The following is an 18,327-nucleotide window of genomic DNA, read 5'->3' as shown; positions in this document are numbered from 1 at the left end:
TACGAGACTTCACCTGACTTTATATCATCAGGAGGAGATGATGGCTGAGCCTGACTTTATATCATCAGGAGGAGACGATGGCTGAGCCTGACTTTATATCATCAGGAGATGACTGAGCCTGACTTTATATCATCAGGAGGAGACGATGGCTGAGCCTGACTTTATATCATCAGGAGGAGACGATGGCTGAGCCTGACTTTATATCATCAGGAGGAGACGATGGCTGAGCCTGACTTTATATCATCAGGAGGAGACGATGGCTGAGCCTGACTTTATATCATCAGGAGGAGACGATGACTGAGCCTGACTTTATATCATCAGGAGGAGATGATGAGTGAGTTTCACTTTCTGGGTGAACTGTTCCTTTAAAATTACCTCTGATATTTTGCAGACGATAGGTTTGATTGTGTTTAGGGATGAAAGAAATACATTTGATTAAATGAAAGCAGTTTAATACAATGCCAGAATTACATACCTGTCACAAGAATGTAATGTCGGGAGAGAAAACTTACAGAAAATATAAACAAAATAACAAACGTTTCAGTTTTTTATAATTCTTTTTTTAATATTCACAAAATCTTACAGTTTTAGGTCGGCAGCTAGTCAAAGTGTTTTGAGGCGGCTGTGGTTCTGCTTGGGGAGTTTGGATTTCACCGGATCTTACCAAAAATGTGGCACATCGACACCGGCTGGAATTTTTTAATTTTTAATCAAAGTCAGAAAACGTTTCTTTTCTCTTCATGCTTCAAACAAAGTAAGAAAGTAAAAAAAGAAATCTTTTGACCTCAAAGCTTTGAGGTGCAGTGAACTCACTGCATTCGGGCCGGTCCTTATCAACCCGTGGTTTGTTCAGATGGATATATAAGATGAACTGCAGTTTTCAAATAATTTGCGTAAACTCAGACTGGACATGTCCGAGCGCCTGAACGCATCGTCTGGAGGTGAATTCACTTCAACTGAACTGGAAATCAGACGGCATCGAAACTGAAACAAATGAAGTTTTACAAATATTGAAGAGAAGCAACAGAAACTCTGCGTTCTTCTAACAAACACTGTGAGGAAAACCCACCGACCGACCAATCGCATCCGGTCTCTCTATCAAAATAAATCTACAGCTTTATACAGTTACTTTCTTGTACAAGTGTATAAAACATTCGCTTTGACATATTTACATTTTAAAACTGTGTTTGTGTCACAATTGAGAAAAGATTCTGAAAACAGTTTCTAAGACTGTTAGCGAACTGGAACGGCCAAACGGCTAATACTGACAATACTACTGCAGCAGTACTCTCCATCCGTCAGGAACTTAACTTCATCTGAAAGAAACAGAACGTAAAACAACTCGTACAAGCCGGCTGTTTGATACAGGAGGCCGGTGAGAGGCAGCTGAAATGTCACATATACTGATGCTGTTCCCAAATGTCAAGAACGAACTTCCATGCTTATTAAAAATATTGTTTGTGAGAGGAATCATTGACATTTTTCTTTGTAAAATCAGAGAGAAATTAAAACCATTGATATAAATCTAGAAAAGTAGAAGAATTCACAATAAAACCTTATAAAGAAATGTCAAAAAAGAGGAAAGGCAGAAAAAACAGAGGAAATATCTTCAAAGCGTAGTGTCTCTTATAAATCCTTTATATATCCATCTGTGTGTAAATGATATTCTCTGTGCCCGCTTGAACGACCTCTCACGGCTGCGATGACGTCTGCAAACTTATTGATTACAGCTTTTCAATATGTCCTTTAACGACCCGGTCACAGCAGCATTTAAAACACTTTAAAACTGCTGCAAAATCCATTCAGATTTTTCTCGTGCAGGAGCAAAGACAACCTGCTCAAACATTCACATCCAGGTCGGCTTTGATGAACAGACACAAAACTCTGAGCCGGAGAAACGGAGCGTCCGAAATGAAATGAAGGAAGCTATTTTAGATTGTTAGCTGTGTGTAGAAACCGACCCGCAACAGAAACACAGTTTACACACTCGAACAGGCGACTTCTAAATTAACTGAGAGAACTTTCTGTCACATTAGCCACCGAGCTAACTGGCTTGTTAACTGACAATGGATGGTAGCAAGCTAGTTAGCTATTAACTTGTCATTGAATGAACTGAACAATCCTCCGAGCTAATGCTAGCTCGGCTGATATGTTAGTGGTCACCAAGATTTTGGAGCCACACGTTGCGAAGACGCACAAATGAAGTTTGCTGCAACGCTCTCTGCTGCGACTGCGCCTCACAAAACGTGTTTGCCCTCATTTAAAAAGGGATTATTACAATCAGGATTAATTGTAGTAAAATTACAAAATCTCTGCCTTGAGAAATATCAAACTTATAAAAGCATCACTATGGAAATCTTTTAACAAAATTCTCAAATCTTCAAAAATCTATCCAAATCCTTCCAGTGGGTGTTTGTAAGTCGGTACATTTGGATGTTGCCACACAGCAGAAGAACTTGTCTGGTCACGTTCAGTCTAAACTCAGCTATAAACTGCTGCTCCGAGTCGGTTCGGTCTCAAATGTGAACAATCCAAACAAACGTTATTGTGTCCTGACAACATGGATGTCATCAAAAACCAAATCCAAATCAAGCAGTCAGTCATCAAACACCGTGTGGAGTCCTGCTGGAGGCGGTTTGGGAAATGTTCTGGTACCTGTGTGAAATATAACAAAGAAAATCACCTCTTCAGTCAGTTTATAAAAGAATGGCGTCGTCCTCTCCGTGTTGCAGTGCACCTTCTCTCCTCCACCAGCGGGGGCGCTGTCCCGTGACTGAGTGTAAACAAACCACAGTTTCCTGTGTCGCTCTACGACTCCTTCTGTCTTCTCGTGCGCTCGCCCCGGCTGTCAGTCTGCTTTGGCTGGTGGTGACTTGCAGGGTCAAAGGTCAAGGGTCAGAGTTAAACGGGTGAACGGTGTCAGCGCCACACTGACAGGTGCCTCACAGTGCACAGGTCGCGCAGCAGCCGCCTGATTCGCTGTTTGAGCTGCGGGAGGCGGGACAAAGGGTCGGGAGGCTCGAGCTCGCCCGAATGGTCCAACCAGGACTCTAATACTGGAGAGAGAGAGAGAGAGAGAGAGAGAGAGAGAGTTGTGATCTCATTTTATTTTCTGTCCATAATTCTGTTCTAACAATATTGTATATTTACAAAAATCTATGAAGCTGAGGAGGTCAGACATACAATAAATAGTTTTTGTCCTGTTTGAGTTCATGTGAAACAGGATTAGCTCTTTATCTCATTCTGTTTGATGTTTTTGTTTCACACAGCGTCCAAACTTTTTTTTGTAATCAAGGTTGTATGAGAAGTAACATGAGGTCAGTCAATTTTATAATTATAGATCACAACAACTTGTCACGTCTGGCTGAACCGCTTCATCGGGTCAGAATCTGCATCGATCCCTCTCTGACAGATCAAACTGCGAGGCCTGTTTTCAGCCTGTTCACTGTGTGTGTGTGTGTGTGTGTGTGTGTGTGTGTGTGTGTGTGTGTGTGTGTGTGTGTGTGTTACCGTCCAGCTCTCGCTCTATATGGTCCATCCTGGCACTGATCTGGTGGTGAAGAGACTCGACATGCTCCAGCAGGTTCAGCTGACACTCGGCCACCGACGCTGGACGAGGCCCCTGCGTGTGTGTCTGCGTGTGTGTCTGCGTGTGTGTCTGCGTGTGTGTCTGCGTGTGTGCGTGGCTCTCTTTCTTTATGCAGGCGTCTCTGGGTGTGTCTGAGTGCGTCGCGATGTTTGTATCTGTTGTGGCATCAGATGGTTTCTCTTTCACATCCTCGGGTTTGATTTCCTGCAAAGAACAGAATCAGAGTAGCTGCTGTTCATGTCAAAGACCGCATGAATCCACCTCGAGTGTCGAAGCGGCTGATGGTGAAGCTACAGAAGAGGTGCTGCAGGAGGAAGGAGTGAAGAAACGGAGCGAAGGGGAAGAAAAACAATCACTAGATTCACCATTATGTGTGTGTCTTTGTTCACACCGTGTCCTGCGAGGCTCTCCTCAGCCCTCACAGCGCACCAGCCGGTAAAAATAGTTCCACATTTACGAGAATGAGCCTCACACTGGTTTTGGGTGGTCTCATAGCAACAGCAGGAGCGTGCTCAGTGCTGCGCAGCTACTAAAGGTCTCGTTGTCTCTCCGAGCAAAGCTTGGGTTTTTCAACAACGCATCTATTGTCTTCACACGTCCTTTCCATCCTTTACGTCACCTCAGGTCACCTGTTTGACAGAAACTGCCCAGTCACACTTTCCTCATTCAGATGAGGAGGTGAGATGATTCATGCGCACATCACGGTGGTGCACGTGAAGGATAACTCACAACATGCTGTGCAGTTATTGGAATTAAAAACTTGCCTTCAGTCACTGTGTTTTCAGTGTATTTAGACACAGCAGCGCTTCGAGCTCAACATACGGGTGTACAGCAGATATAATGTTTCCCGTGACCACACCTCTGTGGCCGGCAGCTTCTCCAAATGATGCAACATTTTTATTTCTTTAACCGTCATTTTATCAACCTTTATTGCAGAAACACGTACTGACCGTGGCAGAAAGACTGTCATCATCATCACCGGAGAAGAAAGCGGTGTGTTTTGGATTAAGAGCAGCGGACTTTTAGACCATCACCAGCCGCCCCGACCGCCCCAGGGAGGACGAGAGTCGGAGCGAGAGCCGTGCTAATGCAGCTCGGTTTAAGGCTGCTGCTGGCTAATGTCTGGTCGCAGGAAAAGGAAACGGACAAAATGGGACTCACAATGAGACCCGTCTCCACCACAACATCTCGGATCAAGCTGTTGCATTCAACGGGTGGACCGTGTTCTGAACCGCCGAGCACGGGACTACAGCGGGACGAGGAGAGGTGGACTCTGTGTTTACAACATTGATGCCTGTTTCAGGAGTTGTGTTAAGTCACTGCTGGTGAAAACACAACACTTCCTGATTTTGCCGCTTCATAATAAAAGCTTTTAGAGACAAAATGACTTTGACCTGTTAATGTGAAGAATTTAAAAGGAAATAGTCCAGCCCGGAGGAGGAGAGTTTACAGCTGCTCCTCCACAGTCGCAGCCACAGAGCTGCTTTTAAATGTCTTCTACTCAACACAGGAGCTCTTTAGTTACAACACACGTTGAAGCAGTTAGCTCGGTTGTCATGGACAAGCTAGCACACGTGTAAATGTCCTGTTAGTCAACCAGCTGCAGCTCTGTCTCTGCCCTGTGTGACAGTCGGAAAAGTGAATCCTTGTTGGTGCGATCCAGCCTGAGAGACTTTCATTCATAATCATCCTACACTCTGTTTATATGTGTCCTGACAATGACTGTCAGAAGACTAAACATTAGTCCTGGCAGCAACATCTCTTCCAATACGTTTAAGAAGTGGAAAGATGAGGGATGGTGACGTTAGAAGTGCAACACACTGAATATAATGTGATTAACTGGACATGCAGCAGATCTGCTGCCTGGTTTTACCTCCTGCTCAGTGTCCTGCTCCTCCTTCACTGCAGCCGTCTGCCTTTCCTTCTCTCTCTCCTCTGACTTCTCCCATGATGCTCCGGGCTTTTGGTAGCAGTGCTCGCTGCTGACGTAACAGAGGGGAGTGTCTCCTCTCGGGCTGGACGTCAGTCTCGACCCCTCCTCTCGTCTCCATGGCAACCTCCACAGCTGCAGGTCGGGGTGTGATGGAGAGCTGCGTGGACAGACGACAAACAGACTGAACGTACGTCTGTCTGGACGTAAACAGAGACACTGAGTCACAGATGCGACAGTACTCACTGCAACAGGCTGATCTGCAGCTGCAGCCCACTGAGGACCTGATTGAGGCCGTGTGTGTGCGCCAGCAGATGGCTGGTGTGTGAGATCTTGGAGGCGTTGACCTCCGAGTAGTTCTCCTTCACGCATGACAGACCAAACATGTGACCGGATATCAGCAAATCAGGTTCTGACAGGAAACGCTGAGCTCGCCTCCAACCTGAGCATGAGTGTTACAAACGACAGCAGGATGAGAGAAGACACAGTCACGTCTTAGTCTGTCACCACGGCTGACGGCTCGGCCGGCACATTTTATCCCAACGACAACAAGTTAAACCAGATGTGTGTGAATACAACAGACTCCAAACTAAAACAAACAGCAGGGAGGAAAGGTCACCATTTATTTATTATTGCTTTTTGCAGGAAGAGCTTATGATTTATGATTACTTATTTAAGATTCGTTGGCCGATGTGTGTCTCCGCTGTGACGCAATAAAAACATAGCTTCCTGACAAAATGTCATGTTTTAAGTACGATTTAATTTTTATTTTAAAGTTACACAAACATTTTTGATGATTATCATTGTCTGCAAAGTTCTGACTTCGTCTGACAGCCTTTCAGGAAATATCGTCTGTCAGAGCGGAAACTGATGATCAACGACTTAAGCTGGACACACACTCTACAGCCCGTCCTGGCTATTGACAATCGTCAATAAAGATTTGTCTGAAAGCTGCGACGCAGGTGTTAGCAACAATGCTAACAAGGCAGAAGCGTGCTGCCTTGATAATCTGTGTAATCCTGTGTGCAGAAACCTTCAAGACAAAGAGGCGGCGGCGCATATGGACTCGTAGATGGCTCAGAAGACGTAGACAGTACGGCTCGTCTCTCCTGCCAATGCAGCGTCGGCCGGACAAAATTTCTGACATGTCAGAAAATCATCCGACCGTCTGACGGCCGTCGGGGAGCAGATAATCGTTCCTCGCTCCGCCCTGTACACTGCACAGCTACCGACGCCCGACGAAGCTGAAACTCGCTCATCTCTCTACAAACACTGTTTAAATAATTAGCTTCTGAATAGTCCACATGCAACGTTCACTCTGGGTCTTTAACAACATTAAACAAGTCGGTTGTTAATTCAGTGGGACGTTATATTCTGAAACAGTCAATCAAATTCAGTAAATAGTGAATCTGTTTCTCTCGTTTCTTTATACATTGATGCAATAAACATAAACAAATCAATTCAATGGTAATCTGTAAGAAATAAATAATAAATGGTACAATATTCATCTGTTCATAGTGAAGAGGTCACTGTAATGCCGCGGTCACACATCACACACATCACACACACACACACACACACACACACACACACACACAGTGAGAGCTGGTACCTGCGGTGTGTCTGCAGTAGTAGCAGATGTAGTTGTGTGGGACGTTGTCTTCGTATAAACCCATACAGGTGCCGTGCTGCCAACACAAACACGACTCACACTACAGACAGACACAGACAGACACACACAGACAGGAAGTTAAACATCTTCAGGTTTCTTCATTATGAAGAATTACAGCAGCCGACATTTCCTTTGCAGATACACACACAACACTAAAGCAACATCATGCAGAAAGTGGTATTTTGTGTGATTTGGCGCCTCCCACAGCTTCTGAGTGCAACACCACTGTGTTAATTTATACTATTCACTTTGTCTATATGTGGCGGACCCTTTACATTCACTCAAGTAGGACTTGTTTATACAAGACTGGCAGACACAAGTGTCGGGGGGCGGCGGGCTGTGACAGAGCCAATCACCTTATTACAAGACACCATCAAGTCCCATCAAAAATATTTTTAAGTTGTTATTGTGAGGTTAAAACAGATACAGGATATTACTTTAAATAACTAAATAATATTAAATAAGAACTTTTAGGGCAAAGAATGAAAAGCAAACATAACAGATCAGTGTACAATATCAGTGCAGCTGCTGTGTCGCTGGTTCCCTTCCCTCATAGCGGACCTATTCAACTGGCAGCCCTCTGCTCATTGTGTTAGTCAGCTGAAGTTTGTATTGCTTCCTCCGTTTTCCCCATGACAACCAGTTATTAATGTCATTATCACAGAATAAGAAATGCAGTTTGAGACGACGGGGATCATTTTCTCTCGATCTTCAAAAGACAAGTGTTTGACTCGTGACAGTTCAGGGCTTCGGTACAAAAATAGTCTTATTTTTCAACCCAGGCTGTTTAAGCAAGATGGTGTTTATGAGAATCAAACTGAAAACCTACTTAAAAAATAAATAGTTCATTGTTTTAACACATTTAAATTCTGAGCTTTGCAGGTCGGGAATGTAATGAGATATATTCGATGATATCTCGTATCGGCCCAGGTGTGGTGTGTGTGTGTGTGTGTGTGTGTGTGTGTCTCTCACCTGGATCATGAAGTCGTTCTCCTCGTCCACCTCGCACACACACCTCACTACCTCACACTCCTCTGTCTCCATAGCAACAGACCAAGAGGGCGTGTCCTCTCCGCTCTCCGCTGTGAGTGTCGACCAGTCGCTGCCGTCGTCCACTGAGAGCGAGAAGTGGCGCGGTTAGAGACGAGCACAGATTTCTTTACATTCAAGGTTTAAATCTAAACTTATTTTGTTTTGTCACATACACAAGACTGTGTTTCCTCAGTTTTTTGTGGTTACGTATGTGTAAATGTGTGTGTGAGTTCCCACTTTGTGTGAGTGTGTCGTGTTGTTCGGTGGACAGCTTCAGAGTGACCGGAGCTCTGTCCGAGTTCTCATCGTCACTGCTGCCGAATCCTGAGAGAAGAGAGAAACGGTACCGTCAGGACTCACAAATGCAAAGTCATTATTCTTAAACTACCAGTGATGCACGGATCCATCAGCTGCAGCAGCGCTGGCTGTCACACACGGCTCATGGAGGCTTTTAAAGGCAACAACAAGGATTAACTTTTAAACCTGATTAAATCCTCTTTGAGTCTTAAATTCTGTTGCACCAAAATGTTAAACTGTGATCCAGTATTAACTTTAAACTTAAACTTGAGGAGGTTTAACTTTTAACATGGCTGTCTTTTTTTTAAATGAACTGGGCAAAATAATCACGTTAGTGGAACAAAATGAAGCGACAGACTCAAACCAAACGAGTTTTATGATGCAGCTGAATTTTGATCCAGATACCAGTTGGGTTAGTTCTGGATCCGATCAGAAGACTGGACCGACTGTCACACAGGGCAGAGACAGAGCTGCAGCTGGTTCACTAACAGGACATTTACACTTGTGCTAGCTGGGATTTATATCTGTGTTATAACAGGACTTCCTGCTTCAACGTGTCTGTAACTAAAGAGCTCCTGTGTTGAGTAGAAGACGTTTAAAAGCAGCTCCACGGCTGCGACAGCAATCAGAGGAGCTGCTCTTCACACTCCAGGCTGGATTATCCAAGAATCTGCTAACGAGGCTCCGATAACTCGGTGAAACACACATTTAATTTCCTTTAAATTATTCACAATAAAAGCTCAGTGTCATTTAGTCTCTCAAAGCTTTTATTGTGAAGCAGAAAAATCAGGAAACTTTTGTTTTTGCTAACTAGCAAACGCTGTGATATTTTATTAAGAAACAGAGCAGCTGAATGTTTTTCTCCTCCTTGATACTAACCAGGTCCTGACAGCACGTAAACTGGTTTAACTGATATATGTATTTATTTTGGGCAACATCTCCACATGGATTAAACTCTGTTTAACTGAAGTTTACATAAATAAACTTTGCTTTGATGAGCGGACTTGAATTTTAATGGTGCAGCAGAGCTTTGCTTCACTTTAAACCTAGTTTTACTAAAACTCTGATTAGAGCTAATCTTAGACTAAGCTCATCCTTGTTGCGGCATCCGAGCCGTCAGCATCACAATTTGCTCTCAGTCTGTTATTCAGCAGACAAACTTCCAGTGACATTTAAATACATTCAGATGATATTTTCGAGGACTGAAAACACAGCGGAAGCTTATTAATGTTTTTTTGTGGCATCAGATCAGAGCTGCGACTAAAGATTATTATTTTACTGATGATTAATCTGTTTAGTGATTAGTTGTTTGGTCTAAAAATGTCACTGAATGTCTTGTTTTTTGTCCACAAGATATTCAGTTTATTATCACAGAGGAGGAAAGAAACCAGAACATTTAAGAAGCTGGAGAGTTTTAACTTGTTTTTATTCTTAAAATATTACTCAAACTGATTAATCGATTACCAAAATAGTTGGCGATTAATGTAATGATTGACAACTAATTGATTAATAGTTGAAACTTTATGTCAGATACTTTTTATCGGTACGTTACTGGTTTAAATGACGCAGCCTGCTGCCTTTATTGTTTTCTGCATTTCCTGTTTATGATTTTAAGAAGCGACGACTCGTGTAATTAAACACTGACATCTGTACACTGACTCTCACCTGACTGACTTTTCTTCTTCTTCTTCTTCTTTTTCTTCTTCTTGAGTTTGACTCTCAGGAAGTTCTTCCTCTCCTTTCTGTCCTGTCCTTCGGCTTTTCCTCCCCCTCCGTCCGTCCTCAGCTCTTCTTACAGACAGGCAGGTCAGACGGGTGAGAGAGGCAGTAGTGGAGCTGGCTGTTACTAGATAAACTTATGTCACGCTTCAGACGAACCACACTTAAACTCGGAGTAATTGTTGTGGTCGCGCAGTATCAGTTAATACTCTTAAACAAACAGTGAGGGTGTAAGTCTGTGTATGTACAGACGTCATACCTGTCTCCATGGCACTGTGCTCTCTGTCGTCACGGTGACAGGTATTGCTCTGCTCCTCGCTCTTCACGTCTGACACAAAGTCGCTCCCCTTAGAAGACGACCGCTTCCTCCTACAACAACCCCACTCAGCGTTAGACACAACTTTCCTCCAGCCAACTGTGAAGCTCCCGTTGTGGGATTTGAACCATCAACCCACCTCGGCGCCTCCTGCTCGCTGCCTCGCTCGTCCAGCTGCTGGTCGGAGTGGTAGTACTTGATGTGGTAGTGCAGCAGACTGGCCTTCCTGAACGACTTGGTGCAGCCCGCTGCCGGACACTTGAAGGGGTTGTGGTCCAACTCAATGGAGAGGATGGGAGGAGGCTGGTTCTTTATCACCCGGTACACTGAGAGAGCAGACAGGGGAGGCAGGGGTGAACACTGTGTTTCTGAGGGGTCGACGTTTAAACAGTATCAAACACAATGTCTGCGTCAAAAAGCTGCCGTCAAAAGACTGGTCGTCATCATCTTGTTCACATCAGACAGTTACAGCTTTAAATAAACATTTCGGCCATTTTAGACAGCTGCATGTGACATTTTAGGTCCTATTTAAACCACCTACAGCGCATGGACAGGAGTCCAGTGCATTCAGAGACGAGGGTGCATTCAGGGTGCGTCCATCTCCCTTCTGCAAGTCAAACGGCGTAACTCTGGGCTCAAAGTGTATTGTATTTAGTCTCTTAATTAGTCATAGGCGTGTTTTTGGTGTAACCCTTAATCAAACCGATCAGAGTGTCATTGATCATTCCCTTTAAAAGCCGTTTGTGCACCAGCGACATCATGTAGAAATTCAGATTTTGTGTGATCTGGCGCCCCCCACAGTTTCTGAGTGCAACAAACCTCGTGAATACAAATCCCAGGTTCCTGTAACAGTGGGTCAGGTTTAACGTTACGGGCCGACTACAGACAGAACCTCATTTCTTCATAACAATGTTGTGTCTTGAGGTAAACATGCATGCTGAGGCATCACTCTTACTAGTTTCCTCCATCAACGTCCTCTCCGGTCTCTTCATGATGTTTGTAGAGGCTGCAGAGCCCTGCTCTGGTGCCCATTTACCTGGGTCTGGTTCTGGTGCCCATTTACCTGGGTCTGGTTTGGGTGCCCATTTACCTGGGTCTGGTTCTGGTGCCCATTTACCTGGGTCTGGTTCGGGTGCTCATTTACCTGGGTCTGGTTCTGGTGCCCATTTACCTGGGTCTGGATCTGGTGCCCATTTACCTGGGTCTGGTTCTGGTGCCCATTTACCTGGGTATTTCAAGTCTACATTTTGTGTTATACATATGCGTAGTGACTGCCCTCTACAGGTTGAAACCTGGCTACTGCAGTTGATTTCTGCGGACAAGTTGTCAGTTAATGTTTCTGTTCACACCTCATCGACGTCCCTATAAAACTCATCATATCACGTTCTCATTGCAGGTTTATGACCAAACTTTCATATCGAGAGTGGAGGTGATGGCAGTGGAGTTACAGCAGAGAAAGCTGTCAAGTCAGTGACTGTAGTTTAAAACGGCTTTTCAACATTGAGAGTCCTTTACTCTCCTTGGCATATCTTATTTTATTCCTATTTATTTATTTCCCGTCGATCTTTGTGTCTACATCTTACTGTATGTTTTAGCATGTGTGCGAGGCAAGCTGTTCCTGCCCCTGGTGGGATTAATAAAGTTGTCTGAATCTGAATCTTTTTAAGGCGACCTCAGGACAACTTCAGCATGTTACATGGCAACAGAACTGGGTGTCTTTGACTGGGAAGCTGCGGCATCTCCAGCTGGGTTTTGTGGCGACTAACCCTCGCTTAAATGCTAGTTAATAGCATGTTAGTGTGTATGTGTGTGTGTGTGTGTGTGTATAATGTGAATGTGTGGTGGTGAGGGGCTGGAGGGGAGGGCTGCAGCTGCGGGAGGCAGGCCGAAGGAGTGAATGGCCGTTACTTTCTACCCCCTGCCAGTCGTGCCCATGTTGACGGGTTTTTGAATTTCCAGGGTAGAGACACTTCAGCCGAACCTCTGGGGTTTAGTTCCTCTTTAAGGTTTAACTCTGTTTCCTCTGAAAAGGCTCTTTATTTGTTCAAGAACTTCTTTTGATAGAGATTCTTGTTCTGGAGCGACTACCAAAGCTGTGTGAAGCAGCCCGGTGCTGTGGATGTGTACTGGAGGTGCTTTAAAGCTGAACGAACACTGAGGGACAGATGCAGGAGTTTTACTTCAGCCCTCAGTGAAATGACAGCTGTGGGTGTGTGTAGTTTGTGTCGGTGCTCTTACGTGGTTCTCTGCTGAATTTGTGTGTGGTGGGCAGGTGGGCCTGACGCTCCAGCAGGATGTCTGAGACACAGAAAGGACAGAAGACAGATTAAACAACGGTCTGAGCAGCTGAAATATAAACATCAATTACAGCAATTTGAATATTGTTTCGCCCCAAATATAAGCTGAGCGTGTTGCTTTTCACATAAATGACACTCAACAAGTCGATCCATCAGCCACAAATGTCTTTATCAGGTTGAATGTGAACAATAAAACTCCTCAGGTTGATGATGACTCCTTCTGAGGTGGATAAGTGGTGTGAGAAATACTTGCAGGATCATGTTTGTCATGATTTTGTTAATAAAGTCAATGTTAAAATATGAACAAGTCATTCTAATGAATCATTTTTGTTGTATCTGACTGTAGAAACCTTCAGGCAACAATGTGAAAGTTACTGTGTTTTTATAACAAACGACTTACACTCAGATGAGCTCATAAATGAAACCTCATGAGAGTTATGAAGCAGCAGCCTCTGAACATTCTCAGCTGTTTACCTCTGTCAATGTGGGCGGGGTTAGCAGGAGCCGGCTGGGAGCAGTCAGCTGTGATTGGCTCATTCTGAGCTCCACTTCCTCTACCTGGGAGAGGAGAAATTCGTTAACATCTGCAACATGATTGTAGACAGTAAAGCTTTACAGCTGTGCATCTGAAAACCATGAAGTTATACACAAAGTAGGTTTAAAGGAACAATTCACCCCAAAAATGTGAAAATAAAGTCATCATCTCCTTGTTTTCTCCGTTTTAAATCATCTCCAGCTGCTTCAGGTGTTCGGCAGAATACTGCAACTCTGTTTCACTGTGAAGCTCCAGAAATGTTCTGTGGAGATGATGACTGTGATTTTCACTTTTGGGTGAACTGTTCCTTTAAGGGCAATGACCTCGCCTACTATGCATTTCAACACTGCTGAAGGACCAGTGGGTGCTGGGGGTCAGAGTTCATGTAACTTACTGTCGTCTGGTTTCTTCTTTGCTGGTGGATGGGAGGATGAAGGTTCTGCCTTCCTCTTCCTCTCCTCCTCCTCCTCACCTCCTTCCTTCTCCTCTGATGTCACCTTCTCCTCCATTTTATCCTCCTCTTCCTCCTTCTTCTCTTCATCCTCCTCCTCCTCCTCCTGCCTCTCTCCACCGTCTTCCTCCTCGCTCTCCCCTTCCTCCCATCCCTCGCTTCCGACCGCACTCCTCTCAGATCTGGACCTCTGTGTCACCACACAACAAACAACCAGACAAACAAACACAAACAAAACAATTAAGATCAGAAGAGTTGTGATTGGTTAAGCCAGTTAGATGAGGACCAATGGGAGTTTGGTATTACTTACTTCCTGGAAAGGTTTGACCTTGGTGGGCTTCACAGTCAGAACCACGCCGTCATAGAAACGCACTGTGTAGGAGTCTGAGACGGACACACACACACACACACACACACACACACACACACACACACACACACACACACACACACACACATTAACTAAGCGATGTTTCACAATCATGTAAAATAACATGACATCAGGTGTAAAAGGTGAAACTGAGCCTCACCGTCCCTGTTGACTCGGAGGATTTTAGCCGGGTAGAAACGACAGTCGGTCCAACAGGCCAGAACCTTCGTACCGGATACAAACACCTGAGATAAAGAGAAAGAAACATGATGAAGAGGAGCACACGCACAGACGCACGCACACACACACACACTATCCTGTCAATTTGTGTCAATGAAAACGTTTCTATACTTCCAGAGTAATTATCAGGACAAAGACGATTAAAAACTGGCCGTGTTCAGATTTAGCCAGGACGCATGTACGTCCAACAAAGACAACACACACACGGTCTGTGTGTCGCACCTGCTGTGAACACGCTGGATTCAGGCCCTGCCTCCTCAGGTTGACTCGCTCCAGCGGCCGCAGGTACGGCGAGGTCCAGTGAAACCACTCGTCATGCCGACGGCTCCACTGACGGTAGTGGATCAGCACCCGCTCCTTGTCATAGTCAATTTTCTCGATCGTGGCTGCGTACCTGACGGGATAACACAATAACAACACAGTGAGATTTAAGAGTGATCAAAAAATGTTAAATAATGAATAACACATGTTGAAATAAATTAACAGCAGAAACAAATTCTTGAATTTCAAGAATTTGTGTGTGTGTGAGTCTGTGTGTGTGTGTGTGTGTGTGTGTGTGTGTGTGTGTGTGTGTGTGTGTGTGTGTGTGTCTGTGTGTGAGTCTGTGTGTGTGTGTGGTCCAGACCAGTTCTTGTGGCGGTCTCGGGCTTCTAGCTGAGCTCCGACCTCAAAGATGATTCCTGACCTGTCCGGAGGAGTCTTCATCTGACAGGAACAAGAGACAAAGTTACTCCAGCACATTCACTATTAGTAATAAATTATTAAGAATGTATATTTTCTGTCTTATTGCAGTAAAATCTCCAGGAAAAATTCTGACAAATACTTAACACACTGTAGAGTTTATGCAACAGTTGAATGACAATAATTTGCACCTTTCAAACGATCACACTGTTTGTTGGAACCTAACGAAGAGTTTCATTGTTCAAAATCAAATCATTGACTCGATTATTTCCATTTTCTGCTACTTTGTACTTCCACTCCACTTCATTTTGGAGGCAATTATTGAACTTTTACTCTGCTACATTTTTAAATAACCTTAGTTACTAATTACTTTGCACATAACGTGCTGCATCAGAGCCAAAGTTGGATTAAAAAACTGATTCTGATAATCAGAAAAATGCTGAATCTCAGCTCTGACAGTCGCGCAGACTCGTAGTGTAAAGCATATACATACATAAATAAAATAATTACATGTTTAATTAGCTTCTACTCGTAGTTTTGAAACTTAGTACATTTAATATCAAACACTTTTGACATATTTGCATAAGTAACTCTCACTTTTACCAAAGTAACATTTTAACTCGACATCTTTACTTTCGGTTAATTTCTTTACCCCATTTCTAACGCTGCTTAAAAGTGAGCAACAGCAGCCATCCTTGTGTATTTAAGATCTTTATCATCAACATTAATGCCCAACATGAGTCGTGTTTCCATGAAGCATTTTGAAGAATATTGCATGAAAACATTTTATGGAAATGGCAAAATTCAAAGAAACGTCCTATAATTTCCATAAAAGTTTGGACGCTCGCTTGAGGTGTTTTTTGTCTTTTGGGAATCAGAGTTAAAATGCAAAATCTTTGATGGAAAAAGATTTGCCGAATAAACTCTGACGGAGCAAACATTCAACTCACATGACTGATCAGCTGTCTGTAAGCAGCCTGGACCGACGGGGAGAACAAACAACGCTTGATGACACGCAAGAACAATAACAACTTGCCCAATGTCTCCTGGTTTATTGACCTCTAGCCTCTGTGTATTTCCACATCTACACGTCACGCAGCCACGCAGCCACGCAGCCACGCAGCCTACACCGCGTCATCCTCTGACCAAATCACGCTTTACGTAAACACTCAAAACAGTTTATGGAAACGCAGCAGATTCACATTTTGACTTTTTAGATTTTTTGCGAGCTTTCAAAAGTTCATTTAAAATTCACTTGACATTTTATGGAAACATGGCTGTAGTCATCAAAAGTAGCTTAACTTTACATTCTTTGCTATGTTGGTTTTAGTTGGTTTAAATACTCAAACGTGCAGAATAGATCAAAACACGCTGCTGATATAAGCACCAGACGCAACAATGCCTTCCTCTGTCCACCTACAAGTCAATTCCAGATAGCCGTGGCCATTTCTTATATACATTTATTTACTTCTTTCTTTTTTCCATTTCTGTAGAGGAGTCTCAGCATAAGTATTTCACATGAGTGTCCTTGTACAATCAATACAAACATTTACACATATGATAATAAATATAGAGACACTAACAACGCATCTCCTCGTTGTTTTAGTTATCTCATGATGCAAAGACGAAAGAAAGAAGAAAACTGTCAAAACGTCGTCACACTCGCAGACTTTCCGCCTCAATCACTCCCACAAATTTCCAGGAACACAAACATTTATTCTACATCAATTCAGACATAATTCCAGTATCGCTATGTCATTTTCAAGTTGTGCAAGTGATTCAACTTCATTCTAATTTTGACACTTTAATGCTAATTATTTGTTTGAGGTTTCATTTTATTTTCATTGTGGCAGTAAAGGTTATTATTATTAGTTAATGATATCTTTTAATATTGGCAGTTTCAGACTTCCACAGCACATAAACTTCCAACACATCGCTGTTACGTCACAATCATCTGTCATTAATGTACACGCGACTCGGAACAGCTGTTATGTCTCGCGAGAGCGCGCATCGTCTGACATTTTCGTCGTCTTGTTGAAGATTTTAAACGAAATGAAAATGAATGAAAACAAAGCAGATACTTTGTTTTGTAACATTAAAACGAGTTGTTTCAGTAAGTTTGGAGGCTACGTCTGCTGCACACTGCGTGATGACCTCATACATACGGGACGTCACATAACGGCTGCAGTAAAACTTTTTAATTCAGTTTTTCACACATTTTACCGAAAATGAATTACGAGATATTAGCTGCGAGGGTTCAAACGCCACTGATGAAGTGTGTGACGTGTAATCAATGAAAGAAAAGCTTTAGGACGCTTCAGCTTGTGATCTGTCCGCTTCCTCTGTGAGAGGAGCTGATTGGTCGACAAGCGGCCGAAGTCGCCTGTTCAGAATTCTCATTGGCTGCTTCTGCTGTCAGTCGAAACAAAGTCCCGCCCCTCGGCAACCACTGAGGTATTTGACAGTGGCTACGATGCTAACGCTATCTGTGCTGGTGCTAGCTTCAAACAGCACCAGGCGATGACTGAAGACGAAACGCAAAACGCTTCAAAATCACACGGTCGTGACCTCCAGCTGCAGCGGGACGGAGGCGGCCGCCTGCCGGAACTTGTTCATTGAGCCCGCGCAGTTAAACGGACTTGTACGTTTTCTCCATTGACAGTGAATAGATGAGCTAACGCGGCTAACTGTTAGCCTCCGCCGAGGTGAACTAGCTCAGTGTGAAGTCACAGTGACGGCCGCCCGCGGGTCAAACTCCCCCGTCCCCGACTGAACTGTGGCGGCGGCGGACACCTTCATCGACCCGCCTGCGCCGCTCAGGCGTAAATCTGAGCGTTAAAATCTGAATTATATCACAAAAGCTTGTTTACCTCTCGCGCTACTTCAGCACTTCACTCTTCATACTGTGATGATCGCAGAGCGCATGCGCAGGCGGATACGTTCAGCTGGCCTGTGTTTATCTGCCCGGTGATTGGAGGATCGTCATCATGTTAATGATGTCAAAACAAAACGTTCATGTGTTTCTGTGGAGGAAACTGTCTACCAGGGTTTATGATGAATGAATAATGATTATGATTCATTAAAAAAACATTAAATCAAAGGTAACTTCTGCAGAACTACCAGGTGTGCACCATATGGGCTTTTTCAGCCGATACAATAACCAATAATTACCTGACTCGTGGCCGATACCGATAAAAT

The 18,327-nt window shown here is 43.9% G+C and overlaps 1 protein-coding gene across 3 annotated transcripts; it reads right to left on the bottom strand.

Moving 5' to 3' along the window:
- Positions 1-538: 538 nt before the first annotated feature.
- On the bottom strand, positions 539-18,175 carry LOC311265676 (PHD finger protein 20-like). 3 transcript variants are annotated; one of them, XM_084367580.1, is made up of 18 exons: positions 18,000-18,175; positions 15,074-15,153; positions 14,671-14,842; positions 14,369-14,453; positions 14,149-14,222; positions 13,782-14,028; positions 13,327-13,410; positions 12,794-12,853; positions 10,695-10,881; positions 10,499-10,608; positions 10,186-10,311; positions 8,461-8,547; positions 8,164-8,306; positions 7,132-7,231; positions 5,766-5,961; positions 5,463-5,679; positions 3,511-3,793; positions 539-3,056 (listed from the first exon to the last, which is right to left on the bottom strand). In XM_084367580.1, exons 2-18 carry the CDS (start codon positions 15,151-15,153, stop codon positions 2,920-2,922), a joined length of 2,388 nt encoding a protein of 795 aa, XP_084223706.1. In that variant the 5' UTR covers positions 18,000-18,175; the 3' UTR covers positions 539-2,919. The 3 variants fall into 3 exon arrangements, with proteins under 3 accessions (XP_084223706.1, XP_084223707.1, XP_084223708.1); XM_084367581.1 differs by having other exon boundaries at positions 10,186-10,308; positions 18,000-18,174; XM_084367582.1 differs by lacking the exons at positions 8,461-8,547; positions 10,186-10,311 and having other exon boundaries at positions 18,000-18,173.
- Positions 18,176-18,327: the final 152 nt, after the last annotated feature.

Source organism: Pagrus pagrus, assembly GCF_965226575.1.
Source record: "Pagrus pagrus genome assembly, chromosome: 11".
NCBI classification, from domain to species: Eukaryota; Metazoa; Chordata; class Actinopteri; order Spariformes; family Sparidae; genus Pagrus; species Pagrus pagrus.
Note: the sequence above shows the minus strand (reverse complement) of the source record. Positions and strands in the feature narration are given on the sequence as shown.

What these genes read in the sequence shown, in the direction of transcription:
- LOC311265676 (XM_084367580.1), bottom strand. Translation starts at nt 15,153, where the DNA reads ATGAAGACTCCTCCGGACAGGTCAGGAATCATCTTTGAGGTCGGAGCT. An exon ending in CGAGACCGCCACAAGAACTG is followed by an intron (nt 14,843 to 15,073) that starts GTCTGGACCACA and finishes TTATCCCGTCAG; the next exon opens with GTACGCAGCCACGATCGAGA. An exon ending in CTACTGCAGACACACCGCAG is followed by an intron (nt 5,962 to 7,131) that starts GTACCAGCTCTC and finishes ACTCATGCTCAG; the next exon opens with GTTGGAGGCGAGCTCAGCGT.